Below are 19,291 nucleotides of genomic sequence, written 5' to 3'. Positions count from 1 at the left end.
GTACTCTTTCATAAGTCCATAATACAAAAGACAAGGACAGGAAGCTTTTCCAGATTTTAAAAGATTAAACACACATCAAAATTAAATGCAATACATGATACCAGGTCGGATCCTGACTTGGAAAAATATGTTGTAATCAGACAACCGGCAAAACGGGGACATGGCTAACAGTACTACATCGATGTCAAACTTCCTAGATTTGCTAACTATACTCTGCTTATAAGAGAATGGCTTTGTTCTTAGGAAATATAAATTGAGGGATTTAGTAATGAAGGGTTGTGATGCCTCCAACTTAGTTTCAAGTATGCACACATGTATGCCCACAAATGTGTGGTGAGTCAAATGTTAACAACTGGTGAATCTAGGTGAACTATATAAAGGTGGAGTTCATAGTACTAGTCTTGCAACTTTTCCGTAGGTATGGACATCCCCAAAGTAGAAAGTTTTTTTTAAAAAAAAAAGAAGTATCGGGGCGCCTGGGTGGCTCAGTCGGTTAAGCGGCCGACTTCAGCTCAGGTCATGATCTCGCGGTCCGTGAGTTCGAGCCCCGCGTCAGGCTCTGTGCTGACAGCTCAGAGCCTGGAGCCTGCTTCGGATTCTGTGTCTCCCTCTCTCTGACCCTCCCCCGTTCATGCTCTGTCTCTCTCTGTCTCAAAAATAAATAAACGTTAAAAAAAATTAAAAAAAAAAAAAAAAAGAAGTATCTCTCTGCCTCCCTCTGAAGGAAGATATTTTGAAATCTTAATTCTTTTTGGGATTAAGCTTCCTCATACCAATAAAAAAAAAATGCTGACCATTGGATCTTTGAGATTTGGTTTCATTTTCGCCCTTAAGGCACCTCTCAACTGAATAATTTTGTTCGTATCAATGTTCCCCATTTAGGCCACTCTAACTCTAAATTATCCTTGGTGAAATTATACCACTTAGATAAATAAGCACACAAATTTGAGTTATAGCATAAATACATGTGAAAACCAGGATCCCAACCTGGAGCTGCTGCAGATATAGGTTTAGACTGAGACAAATACATGAGAGTCTGGGAACAGCCAGTTGGAAGTACTGCCTGTGTACTTTAAGAGTTAGGTCCCGTCAGCCTCTTGGCCATGCCATCTTTAACTGTAAATCTCACTGAACTTCTGGTTGATGAAAAGTTTAGGTAAGAGGACTCTCCCAGGACCAGACTCCACAGGCAAAACAAAATAAAACTGAGGAGGGGCACCTGAGCGGGCTCAGTTTGTTAAGTGTTCAAAACCTGATTTAAGCTCAGGTCCTGATCTCAGGGTTTGTGAGTATGAACCTGCATCAGGCTCTGCACTGTCAGCAAGGCGCCTGCCTGGGATTCTCTCTCTCCCTCTCTCTCTTCCCCTCCCCTACTCACTCATGTGCATACACTCTCTCAAAATAAATGAGTAAACTTAAAAAAAAAAAAAAAAAGACTGAAAAAGTTCTCACAAAGTCCATCTAAAAGAAATGATGTACAACTATGTGTACAAAGATCTCCAGAACATTTGTCCACTGAAAAACTCAGTAAGTTTCCATAAAAAGTATAATTCCATTTATGTAAAATATTCCATGTATGAAATTTTTGTAAATATTTTTTTAAAAAATCAACATTTTTCCAAACTGTCCTGGGCTTTCACTGTGGCTCACTTGGTCAGTCTGCATGTGTGCATCCCACCCTCACTGATGGTGTGGAGAGAGAATCTGAAGGAGTGGCCAACAAACCACTGGGGTTTGCAGCACAGGCCCTGCTTTGGCCCTAAACAAACCTCATCCCTTTCAGGTACTTCCAGTTCTCTTGCTCTGCCTTATAAGACCACAGAGCCAGGGATAAATTAACCAACCCAGAGACCCTAGGAAGCAACTAGCAGCATTCAAAAGGCGTCCACATCAGGACACCTGATTTCAATCTAAGTACTGGGGGTCCTGGAACCTCCCATCTCCCAGCTGACCCTCTGGGACACCCTCTGCAGTGGCCTCTGCCCCTTGTCCAGTGCCCCAGGGAGCCCCAAGCAATCCTCTCCACAGCCACAAATTCCTATGGAAGGTCCCCTCGGGAATAAGGCTTCTAAGACAGGGAGGAATAGGGTGGACACCTGGAGGCTTTCTCCATCCAGCATACCCACTGGGGCTCCGCTCTCAGCCCTATCCAACATGGACCTGTCAACAGCTGAGAGCAGACAGATGACAAGCTGATCAAACTAATGGCTGGCTGTCAGGATCTGGAATTGAGGACAATGACCAGTCCAAGCTGTGAGGACAATGACCAGTCCACGCTGGCTGAAGAAAGGCCACACCAGGCAGAGAAGGGCAAGCGTGGCAGTTCTTGCACCTACCAGCTCTGAAGCCAGGCCTGTACTGTGCAATGGCCCAGGGAAGGGCAAGCCATGTCCTCATGCAGGGATAAGTCCGGTTCTCAAGCCTCGGTGCCAAGCAAGTCCATTCGAGAGGAAGCCCGGCCCACCCACCCCAAAGGCTTCCTGACCAACCTCCCCCCTCCCCCCACCAACAACCCTAGGCTGGGTGGCTGGTAAATTTCAAAAAGGATCCACATTTGTGAGAAGTCTTCACCTGCTCTCACCTCACAGCCCAGCTCACCCCTGCAGGAAGGAGAAGCTCTCCGCAGTGGGGGCCCAGGCCAGCTGGCCTACAGTTTCCCCCACCCCAAACACACTGGTCCTCCAAAGGCGTTCTTGCAGGCGGCCACAAGGCCCTTATCCTCACCACCCCCACCAGGGGCAGCTGCGAGGCCCGCTGGCTAAGGGAGCTGTTGCTCTTTATGTCAAAATATAAATAGCCATTTGTGCATTTGTTCAATAACTGATTTCTGAGTGCCCACTCTGTGCCAAACTAAGCCCAGGGGACACAACATGAACGTGACAAAGAGTAAAACGTGTCAGTATGAACAATCCTAGCCCTGTCCAAAGCACTGCGGCTGTTTTGGGGGCTCTAGGAAGCCACACACACCCCCTCTCAGACCATGAGAATGGCTAGACTCATTTAGCGCTCACTGTGTGTCAGACAGTGCTCAAAGCCACTTCACTCTGCTGCCTCCCAGGTGGGGGCTCTCTCCTAAGAAACATGCCCTTATGCACACACACCCATGCACCCAGACTTTCAGGGGGTCCCTACACTCTCTAAAGTCCATCCGGAGCTAACATGAACGGCCTTTTTGTCAGGATGTGTTAGAACTGTATACCCATTGATTTTAATTCTCATAGCATCTCTCAGCTATGTTCTGTTTTGTCTGCATTACAGATAAGGAAAATGAGGCTCAGCACAGTCACAGAGTGGACAGCAGAGTGGGTCCTGACTCCCAGCCATGCAATCTAGGGTTCACACTCTTAACCCACTACACTGGGCTCTACAAACAGCTTGTGTGAAGCAACACCAGACCTGGGCTTCCTCCCTCCCAGGTCGATGCCCAGAAGCCGCAGGACACTGTGTCCACAGCTCACTGCACAGGCCATTCACCCTCCCCTGGACTTACCCTGTTGGGGAAACATGTCCCACATGATGGAACACACAGCCCAGCTTGGAGCAGCAGGACAAGATATGATTTCACTAAACACCCCAAGTCAACTGGCAAATCACACCAAAAACAAAATAGCCATACTTTGAATCCATCCATCACGCTGGCAAAGTGTTGGCTCAAAATTGGGCTCTCGGGATTATTGACCCACTCTGCAGACTGGAAGAGGAAAGGGCCACTCACCAACATCTTAGCACCCCAAATACAAAAAGCACATGTGATGAGGGAACAATTTGGCAGTGTACCAAAGACACTTAATCAGTCCCTTGCTAACTAGTAGGTCCTAAATGTTGTCACTGATACATTCCACTTAAGAACCAATGTTTCCCTACACCAAGTACCAAAGGGAGGTAAGAGATCACCTGTGCAAGGACGGCTAACTAGATCACCTGCCATGATGGCTAACTAAAGAAGCACAAGCCTTAGTGCTGCCAAACTGCCTAGGAGAGCAAAGCGGTGAGGAAAAGTGCAAGTGAGCTAGCCTGAGAAGCAGGACTAGGGAAGGCTGCAGGCAAGAGCAATCTGGGTCAGAGGAACAGGAAAGGTACAGCGTAACAGCAGCAAGTAGGTGCAGACCCATCTGGCGAAGTGTGCAACAGCAGCACATTCTTCATTCCTAAGACCAGAAGCACCAACTGAAATAATAACCCTGATTCGCTGCCACCTGGGCCAACCGGAGCTTTAACCACAGTGCTTCCTGTGCCCTCAATACTTTCCCGTGGTGATGGTGCCCAGCACACAGCAGGTGGTAGCTGGTGACAGTGCCCAGACACAGCAGGTTGTTGTGAGGGCTTGTTACAGGGCTGTGGGGAGGCATCACCGTTCGTCTCCCGAGGGACATCAAGTACCAGGAGTCTCCTCCTGCTCTCTGCAGTGGCCAAAGTGTTCAGGGAGAAAGGGCCACTTACTTTCAAATGATTCAGAAAATAAATTATGTGTGTGCATACGTACATACGCACATGCACACATGAAGAAGAAGGCAAGTAAGGTAAAATGCTGACAATAGGTAAGCCTGGGTAGAGAGTACGCAGGTATTCTTGGCATGAATTTTATTCTTGCAACTTTTCTGTAAGTTTGAAATTATTTCCAAATAAAAACTTTCTTTATATGTTAAAAAAAAAAAAAGACATTTCGTTAGCTAGTGAGGTTGGAAAATATGTTAACACCCCTTTTCAACTAAAAAGAATGAAATTCTTAAGCTGAAAGCACAACCAGCCAATGAAGCAAGTTCTACAGTGTTACAAGGTGGTGGGCTGTAAAGGAAAGAGCTCACTCAGAAAGCGCCTGGCAAGCCCAGGTGCAGGTTCAACTTCCCAGCTATTTCTATGAGTTTCAGCCACATCTGCTTGCAAAATATCCACACTCTTCCCCTTCACTAACCCATGTGCTGCTCCAGAGGAAAGGTGCTGTGGCCACTAGGTTAGTTCACTGAAGATTTATCAATTTAGCACAGACAGCAGGCCCCTCTGGGTTCCTAATGACAAAAGGGAAAGAACCCTGAACTTGGAGTGAATTCACCCAGGTTTGAATGCTAGCTATGCTGTTCACCAGCTGTGCGACCTTATGCAAGTCATTTGCCTCTCCAGCCAGCTTTTCCAACAGTACAAGGAAGACAGCTTCCAGTCTTGCTACCTCATCAGGCAGCCTCACTGAACACAAGGTTTTTACAGGGCTGGGGAGCTCAGCTGAGACACAGCTCACATGGGGAAGGCAAATGTTTTCTCAGCCATGTATGGTGGGGTCACCCTGGACAAAGCTGTAGCTAAAACCATGGCATGATTTTCTTTCGTCAACGAGAAAAACAGTTTTAGAATCAGCAATTGCTGCTGCATCCTCTGCACAGATGGAGAAAAGGTCAATGAGATGACACCATGGCCACTGGTCCCCCAAAAGCCCCTCCATGCTTGTCGTTCCTCAGAAGAGATCTCCAACCTACCCTTCTCACCACACCCCCAGCGGATATAACAGACACCACCGTTGGTCATTATGGCTAACCACAAAGGGGATTTGGGGAGAGAACTGGTTCTATACCTCAGATCAGAGTATTCAGATGGAAAAGGGTCTGTGCTCACCTGGAGAACCACTTGGTCTATCGAGGGAAGAGATGTGGCCTGGAGTTCCACAGCTGGGGTTAAGGCCGGGGCAGGACAAACACAGCCGGAGTAGACAGAGCCTCAGCCAAGGGCACATGATGGGCCAGACATCTAGGACTGACATCTCATCTCGGCCACTTACTTTCATGAGCTCTCTGTTTATTTCCCCATCTATAAAATGGGGCTAATAACAGCCATCTACCTCACAGGGATCACCTGAGAGGTAATCAATGCACATTTTACTACACATTAAAACAGCACCTGGCATGTAACACATCTTCAATCAACCAAGATCAAATACGCATTTAAAAAACAAAAACAAAAACTTTGCCAAAAGGTCAAATTCAGAGCTCTCTTGTTGCCGCCACTCTGTGAAAGCCTTCACACTCTGGCCTGCACCAGCGAAGAATCAAAAGTGGCTTGGCCTCAGTCCTCAAGGACTCCCTCCCCTGGAAAGTAGGTTCTGCCTGATGCCCTCCTCACACTCAAGTACGGGTCTAAGCTGGGACTCCAACAGAAAGAATGCAGGTGAAGACCAGGGAAGCCCTCCTTCACAAGCATCAGCCAGCAGCACCCTGCCTGGAAGGACACAGAGCACACACAACCCTGCAAAAGAGAACCTCTAACCCAGAGTGTGACTGGCCCTAGACAACCAGCCAAAATCAGGAAACCAGCAAACCCCCCAGGGTTTGCAAGGCAACTCAAAACACCATTAGGAACCACTGCAAAGTTCTAATCTGGAAAGTCATGAATACAATGGGATAATCTGCCCCTTCAACCAGAGCCACCTCCTTACCCCAGCTCAGACCTAAGTGTGAGGTCTCCTATAAAGCCCTCCCCTGCTTCAAAGGTACAAAAGACTGGCCACCTGGACTGCCTGCCTCTTAGCCCCCACACTCAAGCCTGATCTATACCTAGTTTCTGCTTCCGTACCTAAAGGGCACTCCTAGAGAAAAGGATTTACTCAATTCATTTGAGCATCCCTAGTGGTAGGCAGACAGAATTTACACTTTCTGAATTGTTGCTGGCCAGTTGGCAGGATACCCGGACAGACAGCAAAGGAAAGGGAGTTGGGGACGTTGGTCACCTCTATCATCCAGAGAGGTGGTGCTGGACCTGGAACCAGAGGCACCCCAAGGAAGACAGGCATGATGTGTGGCTTGGCCCCTGAGTCCAGTGACCTGATAAGCAGAACTAGGACCCAAGAGCCAAAAGAGAATGTCTCACTTCTCTACAGATATAAACATGTTTTCTAAAGAACTTAATCACAAGGAGCCACAAATGCTTTGGTTCTGGACCTCAAGGGCCCATTCAGTACTCTCTCCACAACTCGCCCTTTTTCTGGCTACCATTCCTACTGAGGCCATCCCACCAGTCACCCTGCTGCTGAGGGAACCATCAGAAGCAGCGAGCAACCAGCTCTACTCAGGGAGCCCGGAGAAGCATCACTGGAAAGACTCCAGGTTGAGCAGGGGCCCAGGGCCTTGGCCACCAAGTAAACACTGGGGAGGAGACAGCAGTCTATTTAGGATGACAAAGGCAGAGAGGTGTGTCATGTCTGGTATGAGCGCCTTGGCTGAGGCATTAAGGAGGGTGGCACTCCACTGTGCTCCCCAGCCTGTTTTTACAGAGACCTGACAGAGCTCACAGACAATAGCCCTGGACACTTTGGCCTTCATGGGCTCCTTCCGCCATAAGAGATTACTAAGAATCATACTTTTCAACTGCAATAGTATAAAGCTAAATAAATTTGAATGTGCATAACATTTTCTTTGACCTAAACGGTCAGGGTTTTTTTTCCTTGCTGATTTTAAAAGAAGACCACTAAAAGCACTCTGTGGGCCCCCAGCACCGAGCCTCCTGTACTTGATGAATAAATCTGCCCTGCAATTGGGGATTTGATTTTTTTGTTGCATTCAATGGAGGAGGGGGTACACAAGAAACAGAGATAAAAATTATCCTGGACCTTCTGGCTGCCATGATTCTGATTCCCCACCACAAGCTTACTTATAAAAACACAAGCTCCAAAGGGAGTTCCAAAAGCATTTAATCATCACATACAAGGTACACTTCTAAGTGCCTGGCAATGTCTAAGCTCCGACGGCGGAGACCCGGCCGCGCGCGGCACGAGTCTCTGCCCCAGGAAGCTAGCTTGCTTTCTGAGTGCGACGCTTGGCGGACTCCTAGTACCTCCTCGGATCGATCTCTCAGCTGAGTTCTCAGCTACAACACCTCACTGAGTGACAATAAGCGACACGGCTACCGCTCTCCAGCCAAGGAGTTTCCAGGGCCGAGGCGCTGGCACAAAAGCACTGCTGAGGAATAACATGGGAAAAAAAAACCATGTGTCTCCACGAGCTGCTCTCTCGACCCCAGCACTCCAGCCTGACCCCAGCCGCTGGGCAAGGAGGGCGCGCCCCAGGGGCGCAGCTCCTCCGCCAGAGAACTCCCAGGCCCCAGAAGTTAGGTCGGGCCCCGCACACCACTCTCGCTTCGGTCAATCTCAAAGCACGCAGCGCTCCACGGACACGGATCCAAAGGTAACATCCCCTCGAGAACAAAGTTCCATGATGTGAGAAGCGCTCGGAGCCCAGGTAAAACTCTCGGCACGGTCCCGGGCGGGGGGCACGGCGGCCCGCGGGCAGGCCTCAGAGGCGCCCTACCGGGGCCCCGCCCGGTGGAGGGAGATCCCGGGAGACCCCGGCCCCGCACACCGCCCGCCCTGCCCCGCCCCCACACATCGCCCCCACCGCGCCGCGCCCACCGCGCCGCGCACCTGGCCGCAGCGGCTCGGTGACGGTGAGCACGAGCAGGAAGAGCAGCAAGAAGGCACCGCTGTCTGCCTTGGGCACCATTTATCCTCCGTTCATCGTCCCCGGGGCGGCCGCGTGACCCCGCGGGGAGGCCGGACCGGGCCGGGCTGAGGGTCAGGGGACCGAGCCGGGCTGAGGGTTAGGGAACCGGGCCGGGCTGAGGGTTAGGGGCCGGGCGCGGAAAGGCAGCGGGAGAAGGCTCCGGCTAAGCCACGGCTACACTGGCCGCGGGCTCGCGCGCACTCTCGGCCTCAGTCTCGGGTTCCGACTCCGGCTCCGCGCAAGATGGCGGCCGTCCTGCTCAGCTCCGCGCCGCCCCCCGCCCGCGACGCCGGCTCCCGCCAATGAGTGCCGAGGCAGGGGGCGTGGCCTGCACGCTCCCAATGCGTGCGGACCCTTGGCAGTGTAGGGGGCGGAGCCTGGACGGTTGTACCCGAAAGGGGCGAGGCCTAAGGCTGGGAAGGTGGTGGGGGCGGGAACCGAGAGGCGGGCTCGACGGGTGGGCGGAACTATAAGGAGTGAAGTGTACCATTGGTTATGCAGAGAGGTGGGGCTCGGGGGTGGAGCCTGGGTGGTAGGGCCCGCCAAGGGCCAGGTTACGAGCTCTGGACGCGCTGGGCAAGGGCGTGGGGGAGGGGTAACGGGGCCAAGCTGACGGACACAGAGAGGGTCGGGGTGCAGTGGGGCTGATGAGGTGGGGCGCGGAGGGGCAGGGAGTGGCCCTGGAGGGCTGAGCGTGAAGGACGAGGGGAGCGACAAGGAGCCAAAGTGGTCCCGGGTGAAGAAGGGGTCTTCACACCTTGCATACCTGCAGGCCCAGGTCCTGTCAGCAGCCCAAGAGTGCTCCCTACAGTGGTCTTTAAAAAGAACCGCTGCGAAAAAGGGATAAGGAAAACTGGAGGAACCCGGACATGCTTTGAGGAAGTAGGGAGATGGGGGAATGGAGGAGCCACCCTGTAAGGAACCAGCACACACTACTGAAAATGTTTCAGATGAAGAAATAGCCTAAAGGAGTGTTCTACAAGGAGCGCTGACAAGGAAGCCCAGATCTTAGACTGTGGAGCAAAGCTGGCCTCTGGAGGAAGAACTCTGCCTACACAATGTGGGAGGAGGGGGAAGGAATGCTGGGCACAGCTGCTGCCACAGCAGGCCACGTCTGCATAGAGGAAAGGCTCAGGAGACGATTCCAGTGTTGACCTCACACCTGTCAGGGAACAGAGTGACTGTGGAAGAGGGCACGGCAAATGGGAGTGTCCTCAGTAGGAGAGGAGCAGGCTGTCCAATGGAAGGACCACCAGCCATGCACACAAGGCCTGGCACAGGGTGTCAGGGCTGGGGAAGAGGGTGAAGATGGGAGCAGAAAAAAGGGGGACCCATTTTAGCCTGGCCCACCTCCAGCCCCACCAACTTACTCCCCAGGAGCAGTCCTCTCAAGCTCTTTCAAGGCATGATCCTCCTGAATGTCCCAGGATTCCAGCCTATGACACTCAGAGTCACTCAGTGAGAGAGGTACCCACTCCCTCTGAGTGGATATGACCAAGGTTAAACCCAAAGCTAGGCCAGACCTGCCTGCTCCTGCTCTCTTGGGCTATAGCCTGTAGCAGGTGCTAGACAAAGAGCCTGTCACAGCAGAGGGGCCCCCATGCTGGCAGAAGCAGTGGTCCCTGTCCAACACTGCCCTGGCTGCTTGCATTGTCCTCATGGACCATTCCCAGAAGCAGCTGCTGCACTCAGAGGGATTCAGGCATAGCTTTTAATGTGCCATGGGAGCCCAGCCAGGGTTACAAGCTAGGCAGACCCCAGAGAGGCAACTCACAGCTAAGAGAAGATATCCCAGCCAGTTGTTCCCCTGCAGAGCCACTGTTGGAGAAGCAGGCCAGCAAAGGTTCAGATGAAGAGAGTAGGACAGGGAACTTATGCAGGGAGAAGGCAAAACCCTGGCCTCTGAAATTGCAGTCACTGCACAGGAGTTTTTGCCCATCCTGATCCACCTCTACCCTTGGCCCAGATACATGGCCTGCAGATTTCCTGTGTAGACACCACCAAGGACCTCCAGAGCTGAAGGGAGGGAAAAGAGATCAGGGATATTTTTTCCTAGCTCCCTCCCTGTGGGGTCACTGCAGCTTCCACCTGAGGTCACTGCCTCTCTCAAGGTGGTCCTCTACACTCTTCCCAGGTTCCAGTGACCCACCTTCCCTTCCAGGTGTCTGTTACTACCCTTGGGTTACCCTACACTCAGTTCCCACCTTTGCAAGAAAGATGAATTTATAAACTCTTCAAACTGCCCTTAACTTGAGTATGTCTTTAGTTTTCCTTCTGGGACGCAGACTAATAGGACCATTTGCCCTGGATTCCCTGGGATGCCTCATGTGGCAATAATCAGCCCCACAAGCAGGTCTGGCTCCTGATTTGGAAGCACCAGCACACTGATGTGTTCCCCACAGCCGTCTTGTATCTCGGGTCCCAGCCAAGTGCAAGGCCACTCTTCACTGGCCATTGGTCTGTTTCAGCCCACTGGCTGGTCTTCCAGGGTTCCAAGTCCAAGTGGCTCAGGCCAGAGCCTCATTCCTCCAGAGCACTCCTCCTTTATGACTTCACCCACTGAAATCACCTGGGAGACGATGCTCAACATTCCACCCCAGAGTCTTGGCCTCTAGGAGGCAGGAACAGCAGGCCCAGCCAGCCCAGAGGACTCTCTGTCCACAGTGTAAATAAGGACGCCACTGGCCCATGTCCCGCAGGGATGTAGAGGGCAGCCTCAGAGGCACTGGGCGCTCCCGGCACCATGGATGACGCTGCCATCCTCAAGCGACGAGGCTACATCCTGGGGATAAATTTGGGAGAGGGCTCGTACGCAAAAGTCAAGTCTGCTTACTCTGAGCGCCTGAAGTTCAACGTGGCGGTCAAGATCATCGACCGCAAGAAAGTCCCCACGGACTTCTTGGAGAAATTCCTTCCCCGGGAAATTGAGATTCAGGCCACGCTAAACCACCGCTCCATTATCAGGACCTACGAGATCTTTGAGACCTCTGATGGCCGCATCTACATCATCATGGAGCTCGGGGTCCAGGGCGACCTCCTCGGGTTCATCAGAACCCGGGGAGCCCTGCACGAGGATGATGCTCGCAAGAAGTTCCACCAGCTCTCCTCAGCCATCAAGTACTGCCATGACTTGGACATTGTCCACCGAGATCTCAAGTGTGAGAACATTCTCCTCGACAAGGACTTCAACATCAAGCTCTCTGACTTTGGCTTCTCCAAGCGCTGCCCAAGGGATGACAGTGGCCGACTGATGCTAAGCAAGACTTTCTGCGGGTCAGCAGCTTATGCAGCACCCGAGGTGCTGCAGGGCATCCCCTACCAGCCCAAGGTGTGTGACATCTGGAGTCTGGGTGTGATCCTCTACATCATGGTCTGTGGCTCCATGCCCTACGATGACTCCAACATCAAGAAGATGCTGCGCATCCAGAAGGAGCACCGCATCAACTTCCCCCGCTCCAAGAACCTGACGGGTGAGTGCAAAGACCTCATCTACCACCTGCTACAGCCAGACATCAACCGGCGGCTGCACATCGAGGAGATCCTCAGCCACTGCTGGGTGCAGCCCAAGGCACAGGGCCTGTCCTCTGGAGTCATCAACGAGGAGGGGGAGAGCTCCCGGGGTGCTGAGCCCTCGTGGACCCCTGATACTCCTGATACCCCAGCCACCAAGCTGGAGCTCCAGGAGGAAGCACGGTCCGAGACACGGCCTGAGATACAGTCCGAGTCAAAACCTGATGAGACGATGCAAATGCGGGTGTCAAGGCAGTCAGATCCCACGGGCCTTAATGGCGAGCTGCAAAGCAGGGAAACAGAGGAGGGGGTTCCCTCACGGCCTCCAGAGACACACACCTAGCGAGCCTCTCTCGGCCCAGGGGACTGGCAGGGAATGATGCAGAGCTCATGGCTTTGAGCCTGAGCTCCAAAGAAGCCAAGGGACAAGCCAAAGAAGGAAAACTGTCCTGGATGAGCCACTATTTTCATCAGTTCCTTCTCCTTTCCTTTGAACTTGGTAACCCACATGGCTAAAAAAGCAATAAATATTAGTGCAGACTCCAAAGTGGACGTCTTTGCCCCAGCTGACTGCAGTCATCCAGGGAAAGGATCCTGCACTCCCCCCACCCCACCCCCGCCAGCTCCCCACTCTCAGATCACACTGCACTTCACCTCCAGTTTGGGAAAATAAATCCCAGTGTGCCCAACCCCAACTGTGACCTCAGGCTCTGGACCAGAGCAAAGAGCTGAGCTAGGAAGATGCTGCTTCAAGAGGGAGGCCATGAGCACGGTGCTGAGGAAGGGGAAGGGGCACAGAGAGGACAGGATAGCGAAGGGCAAGGTGGCTGCCTGCAGCAGAGGAGCGGGAGGCAGAGGGCTCCGTCTGCAGTTGGGGCTGAGGGTCCGGGCCCTCAGCACCCCAGTGCCACTGCCTCCTGAAGGCTGCCGGTGGGGAAGTGCCCTGCAGGGAGCAGGTGAACCAGCCTCTCAACCCCTCTTGAGCTCCCCACCCTGCTAGGCAACTCGTTTCTTCTGCTCTGTCTACTAGCCATGGCCAACCAGCACCCAGTTCTGGACCTGCCCTGAGTCATCTGCCCCTGGTCATTCTCCCTGCCCAGAGGAAGTGGTGGGGGTGGGGCACTGGATGGCCCAGTGCCACCCAGCCTGCCTGTCCCACAGTCACTGTATGGCCTTGACTACCTCTCTTTCCCTTCTAGTCCCCAGCCTGCCCCCAGGGTTGATGATCTATGCCAGAGTGGAGAAGCAGACATTGGTGAGGAGAGAGGACAAGTGTGCTCACAATGCAGTCCTGTCCCCTATGGCCATAGGTGTCCCGTAGAGAGAGGAGGCCAGCGTTTAGCACCACTGGCTACTCTGTCCTGTGAGGCCCACCCATGTCATTCTCAGGCTCTTCTCACTTCAGCCACGGCAGCCCCTTTCCCTGCCTGTTCCGCACTCACTCTGGACAACCTCGTGTGGATCTGCAGGTTTGACACATCAAGAGGACAAGAGCCTTCAGACTTACCCCTCCCCTGCCCATGTCATTGTCCTGGAAAGACCCTAACCCCAAGCCTCGGGAGAAGTGAGGTCCTGTGAGTGCCCTGGCCCTGCTCTCTCTGTACCCCTCCCCACATCCTCTCCATCTCTCCTCTTGGCCCCCCCACCCCCCAGCCACCTTCACACATTCTGTCTTCCTATCTCCATGCTCCTGTGTATGGGAACACACAGCTCAGCTACCTCTACCTGCCCTGTCACTTCTCCAGTGGCTACAGCCGCCTCCTGCACACAGTCTGGATCCCACTGCCCTCAGGAAGGATCTCAGTGCTTGGCCTTGGCATCCCAGGTCTGGCTCCTCTTGGCCTCCCAGCACCCCCACCCCCCATACTCACACCCCCAACACACACATGCCGTCATCATGCTTGTGGATGCATCCCTGAAGACTTTGCCCATGTCTCCAGGATCAGCCGAGGGGCTGTGGCCTCCACAAAGCTTTCTGGACTTGGCAGCTCCACTATAAACTCTTCTGGGGCAGGCCTGTGAGTGCCAAGGTACAGGCACAGAACAGGCCCTGGGTAATACCAGAGGAACCACCCAATTTTTCCCAGAGGCTCTAGGAACCCAGAGTCATACAGCTCATCTGGTGGTGGAGTAAAATTCCAGAGCACATGGGGCTGGCTGGAGTGGGGACATCCTGAGGAGTGGCTCATGGACCTCCTCTGCTTGGTCATCTGTGGCCACATGGAGGCAGTGGACGATATGCAGCAAGAGGGCCTGGGAGCAACTGACTACAGCCCAGCCACAAGGCAAGCCTGGGCAGGAGAGGCCCCAGGAAGGAGCATCTACTGTATGCTTTACAGGTGGGGAGACAGCTCAGAGAAGGTGGGCAACTACCTGAAATCACACAGCACAGAGTGGCAGCCCAGGTGACTGAAGCCCACCCCTTCCCAGGGGGCCACACCTGTGAGCTGCTCAACTCACTGGGGTCAGCCCTGGCTCAGACCCCATCAGTGACCCTCCCCAAGGCTTTACGATCAAGACCTTCACCATGGCCTCCATGGTCTGCAGCGCTCCCTCCTGCCTCTGCACACCCCCACCACCCTGTGTCCCTTCAAACTATCACATTCTCTAGCAGGTCCTTGTCCTCCTCCATGTGACCAGCTCCTCAGACCTCAGCCCTCCCAGCCTCCCCAAATCCAGCCCCAGTTTCTTCCTCACAGCCCCATGTTCCCGTGTCATGGCACAGCCACCACCGGGCACTCGCGCTGTTCATGTGACACTGAAGCTCCCTGTCCTCTGTACTTCAGGAAAGCATGGGCCTGCTTCATCAGCGAACTCCAGCATCCGGAACCAACCCTCAAGTGCCAATGGGGTGAGTGGAGAAACAGAGGAAACTGAAACTCAGAGGGAAGTGGCCTACCCAGAGTCTGCAGGTCTCACATGTGCAGGGCTGCAGGAGGCTGGGAGTACCCCTGGAGGCCCCAGGTCCGATCTAGCACTTCCCATTCCCTTCCCATGCCTGCCTCCATGTGCATGTGCTGGGTGATGCCATCTGCTCGCCGTCACGGCAGCTCAGCTTGTGCCTCCTCCACCACGTCCCCAAGAACTGCAGAGGTCACACTGTCCCAGGCAAGGGCAGAGTGTGAGGGAGCAGGATCCACAAAACAAGGAAAAGTGGGTGGGTTGGTAGTCAGCCAAAAAGGCAGACATGCAGGGGGTACCCCCAAGATAGCACATTTGGGAGTGCAGGAGAAAGGCAGGGGAGACTGTCACACTCCTGGGTCCTGGCCTGCAAATCCTCATAGCCAACCCCTTCTGGGACGCAAAGGAGTGACCAAAGACGTCCCAGGAGGAAGCAGGCATCAAGCTAAAGCTACTGTAACAGGAGCTCCCAAGAGCTGGGAGCAGGCCTCAGGGAAGCCATGGCAGCTGGAAGGCAGTCACTCCTAGCTGGCATCTGGACTCTGGCTACCCTGCCCCTGAGATCTTCCACACGAACCTCCAGATGCAGGGAGCTCCCCACGTGCCCCAGGTATGTCCACACGGCTGTGCTCCGGCCAAGGTGGCACATTGCCTGGCACGTCCTACCCCTCATCAACTTGGCAGGGCCCTGTAGATCAGCTGCACACTGGCTCCTTCATCACCTCCCCTCCAACCACCCACATAGAGGCAGGCCTCCTCTCCCACCCCCCTGAACATGAGCACGTGGCACACCCACCCTGGCAGCGAGTTATGTGTGGGCACGGGATGCCTGTGATGGAGAACAGATAAGCAGCAGGGCTTCCAAACTACCCAAGGAGACACACATAGGATGCCCCAGTTCCCAAAGCAAAAACAAAAGGGTTTTCATGTTGCTTTCAGGTGCAAAAAACAGCTCTAGAGATGCAAACGGTGCTACATCAGGGTTGCACCAGCCCACATCATGCCCACTCCTCACAAATTCAGGATCCCCTCCTCATCCAGGTGCCTACTCTTATCAGGACCCCCAGCAGCAAAGCTCCACCCAAGGCCCTGCCCATGCACTGACCAGTGCACCAGACTCTTTGTCTCTCTCTGGCACCCAGTCCCCACAGGGCCACCCTGGTCCATCCTCCTCTTGTCTGGTCAAAGGCACTGGCTTCCACTTACCCTGAAGCCCATTCTCTATGCACTCTGCCAAGGACCATCTTGAAATGTGACTTGGGTCATGGCTCTTCCGGCCCCAGGCCCTGCAATGACTGCCCACCACTCAGGGCAAAGCGGCCACTTCCCTTCTCCTCCACCGCACTCCAGACTGTGGGACTCAGCCATTCTCAGAACAAGCCCTCACCTCTCCCATGCTCTTCCCTGCCTGGATGCCTCATCACCTCCTCTACCTGACCAAGGCCCAGCCCATCCTCCATGCACGCCCCAGCCCTCGGAACATGCATTTGTCAGTCTGGGGCCCAGAGCTCTGCCTGCCTTCCTGCCCACACAGGCCCTGCCTGCCACAATAGCACTCTTCTCCCCAGCCTTCTACCCAAAACAGGAGCTGCTCTCATTCATAAGGCTAGGAACAGCAGCCAGCCTGGCCAGACCAGGGCCATCCCTCCCAGGTGCCACCGATTCCAAAGATACCAGCCCTAGAGAAGGTTTTTTCATACCCCCAAAAAGCTGCAGGAAATCAGCCCTAGTGAGACATGGACCAATGCAGTGTCGGTCCCCACAGCCAGGAGAAGGAAATGGGCATGGGGTTGGCACTCCGGCTTCGCCTGGGCAGCCCTCCCTTGGGCCTGACTCATGACAAGGAAGCCACAGCGAAGAGGAGGAGCAGGGAGGGTTACCGCAGTCCTGGGTACTGACTTCCTTCCTGCTGGGCCAGCCTGGCTTCCAGGGTTCCAGGGGCCCCGTTTTCACCCAACTCAGTCCCCACTCCCGGCAGCCTGGCTTTATGACTTCACATGCTGAAGTCACGCAGAGACAATGCTGAGCATTACACCCCTCTAAGTCCAGGCTCAGCCTAGCCAGACAGCTCCTCACAGTGTAAATGAGGACAATGCCCGCTGGCCCACGTGGGGAGGGGATGTAGAGCGCAGCGGCGCCAGCCACACCTGGCACCATGGACGATGCCGCGGTCCTAAGGAAGAAAGGTTACATCGTGGGCATCAATCTTGGTAAGGGCTCATATGCAAAAGTCAAATCTGCCTACTCTGAGCGCCTCAAGTTCAACGTGGCGGTCAAGATCATCGACCGCAAGAAGACACCCACCGACTTTGTGGAGAGATTCCTTCCTCGGGAGATGGACATCCTGGCAACCGTCAACCACCGCTCCATCATCAAGACGTACGAAATCTTTGAGACCTCTGATGGCCGCATCTACATCGTCATGGAGCTCGGGGTCCAGGGCGACCTCCTTGAGTTCATCAAGTGTCGGGGAGCGCTGCACGAGGACGTGGCTCGTAAGATGTTCCGCCAGCTCTCCTCGGCTGTCAAGTACTGCCACGATCTGGACGTTGTCCACAGAGATCTCAAGTGCGAGAACCTCCTCCTCGACAAGGACTTCAACATCAAGCTCTCTGACTTTGGCTTCTCCAAGCGCTGCCCGCGGGACGGTAGTGGCCGCATCATCCTCAGCAAGACCTTCTGTGGGTCGACGGCTTATGCAGCGCCTGAGGTGCTGCAGGGCATCCCCTACCAGCCCAAGGTGTATGACATCTGGAGCCTGGGCGTGATCCTCTACATCATGGTCTGTGGCTCCATGCCCTACAATGACTCTGACATCAAGAAGATGCTGCGCATCCAGAAGGAGCACCGTGTGGACTTCCCCCGCTCCAAGAACCTGACGGGTGAGTGCAAGGACCTCATCTACCGAATCCTGCAGCCGGACGTCAACCGGCGACTGCACATTGACGAGATTCTCAGCCACTCATGGCTGCAGCCCCCCAAGCCCAAAGCCATGTCTTCTGCCTCTTTCAAGAGGGAGGGTGAGGGCAAGTACCGGACCCAGTGCAAACTGGACACCCGGCCAGCCTCTCGCCCCGAGCACCAGCCCGAACACCTGCCTGACCACAAGCTGGGGGCCAAAACCCAGCACCGGCTGCTGGTGGTGCCTGAGAATGAGGACAGGGTGGAGGACAGGCTGGCTGAGACCTCCCAGGCAAAAGATCATCATGTCACCGGAGCCGAGGTGGGGAAAGCAAGCACCTAGCGTTGCTAAGGGCCCGGGGGGCGTGGTGCATGGTGTGCACCCACATAAACTAAATAGGCAGGTAGGAGCTGAAGAAGGCACAGGTGCAAGGAACAAATAAAATCTGTCAATTAAACCACTATTTTGATTATGTTCTATTAGCTTTCTTCCACTTAGTAGCAAAAACATTAATTACTGACCACCAAATAAACCACAAAGTGTATACATGCATCAAGAGTGGCCCCTGAGGAGTCTTTTTCTCTAGGACTCAGGCAACCACCCTCCCTGTGGCGTGGGGGTCTCCAGCACAGGGGTGCACAAGCAGACTTACAGCGAGGCCCTGTGGGCAAGAAGACCTCAGCTGCAATCCACTCCCAGGTCCTCACTGTCTCCCTCTGACCTGCCCCGGGGCCCAGCGCCTCCCAGGCTGGCCAGCTGCTCGTGTCTCTCCTGCTCAAGCACAGCACGGTCCACCTGACCCTGACCCCATCCTGCTCCTTCAGACAGCCCCTTTCTCCATGTACTCTGCTCCCTCCATGGCTGTGATTGAGACCAGTGACCTCAGCCCTTCGAGTGCCCTTTCATCTGCTGGAATAGCCCCAGCCCAGACCTCTCACCCACACCCTCTCCACCCCATCCCGTCCACCCCACACACCAGCCAGTGCTCAAGGGGGCCAGCGCTTGGCCTTAGGTGGCCTTGCCTGGACAGCATCTCCCTCTGTATCTCACTCACATCCCACTCAGACTTCTGCCTCTATGCTTTTCTGTCCCATGCCCACCCTTCCCTGTGGGGGAAAAGCACCAAAGGCCACACTTTTCTGACTCCCCCCCCTCCCGGCAGTCCTGGATCCACCTGCTGAGTTCAGTCCCACCCACCCCCCTGGTGAGTTGCAAGGCTTGGCTGGGGTTCAGCCCCCTGGGAGCTGACAGGAATTGAGGAGCACAGGCTGGTGGGTGCCCAGGCAAGCAACAAGCCCACGCCAGCCTTCAGGGAACATGGCACTCATGGAGGCAGCCAGAACCCATGCGGGACAACCCAAGACAACGGCCAGTGCAGGGCTGGGCACACTCAAGAAGAGAAAGACTGGTCTGAGTAGATTCCAGGCTGTCTTTCTCGGGCAGTGCAAACCCCTAGAAGGGCACAACCTGACCCTACCTGAGGCCCGAAGAGACCCAT

At 54.3% G+C, this 19,291-nt stretch overlaps 3 protein-coding genes across 9 annotated transcripts in view; 2 read left to right on the top strand and 1 right to left on the bottom strand.

Annotated features, from left to right (window-relative positions):
- Positions 1-8,758, bottom strand: part of DGCR2 (DiGeorge syndrome critical region gene 2) — a 100,718-nt gene extending 91,960 nt beyond the window's left edge. For 3 of the 7 annotated variants that reach the window (XM_043558105.1, XM_043558108.1, XM_043558109.1), the window contains exon 1: positions 8,402-8,745. In XM_043558105.1, coding sequence (XP_043414040.1) covers positions 8,402-8,480 — 79 coding nt within the window. In that variant the 5' untranslated portion in view covers positions 8,481-8,745. Of the gene's footprint in view, positions 1-8,401 lie in introns of all 7 variants that reach the window. The other 4 variants (XM_043558104.1, XM_043558106.1, XM_043558103.1 and 1 more) reach the window with 2 other exon arrangements.
- Positions 8,759-10,708: 1,950 nt separating this feature from the next.
- On the top strand, positions 10,709-12,537 carry TSSK1B (testis specific serine kinase 1B). Its single transcript, XM_043558110.1, has one exon. The coding sequence runs from the start codon at positions 11,224-11,226 to the stop codon at positions 12,331-12,333; it is 1,110 nt and encodes a 369-aa protein (XP_043414045.1). The 5' UTR covers positions 10,709-11,223; the 3' UTR covers positions 12,334-12,537.
- A 4,381-nt stretch (positions 12,538-16,918) lies between these two features.
- TSSK2 (testis specific serine kinase 2) lies at positions 16,919-18,254 on the top strand. The gene has a single exon (XM_043558111.1). The coding sequence runs from the start codon at positions 17,047-17,049 to the stop codon at positions 18,133-18,135; it is 1,089 nt and encodes a 362-aa protein (XP_043414046.1). The 5' UTR covers positions 16,919-17,046; the 3' UTR covers positions 18,136-18,254.
- The last annotated feature ends 1,037 nt before the right edge of the window (positions 18,255-19,291 follow it).

Source organism: Prionailurus bengalensis, chromosome D3 (genome assembly GCF_016509475.1).
Source record: "Prionailurus bengalensis isolate Pbe53 chromosome D3, Fcat_Pben_1.1_paternal_pri, whole genome shotgun sequence".
NCBI classification, from domain to species: Eukaryota; Metazoa; Chordata; class Mammalia; order Carnivora; family Felidae; genus Prionailurus; species Prionailurus bengalensis.
The sequence above is the reverse complement of the archived record's forward strand: the minus strand, read 5'-3'. Positions and strand labels throughout refer to the sequence as shown.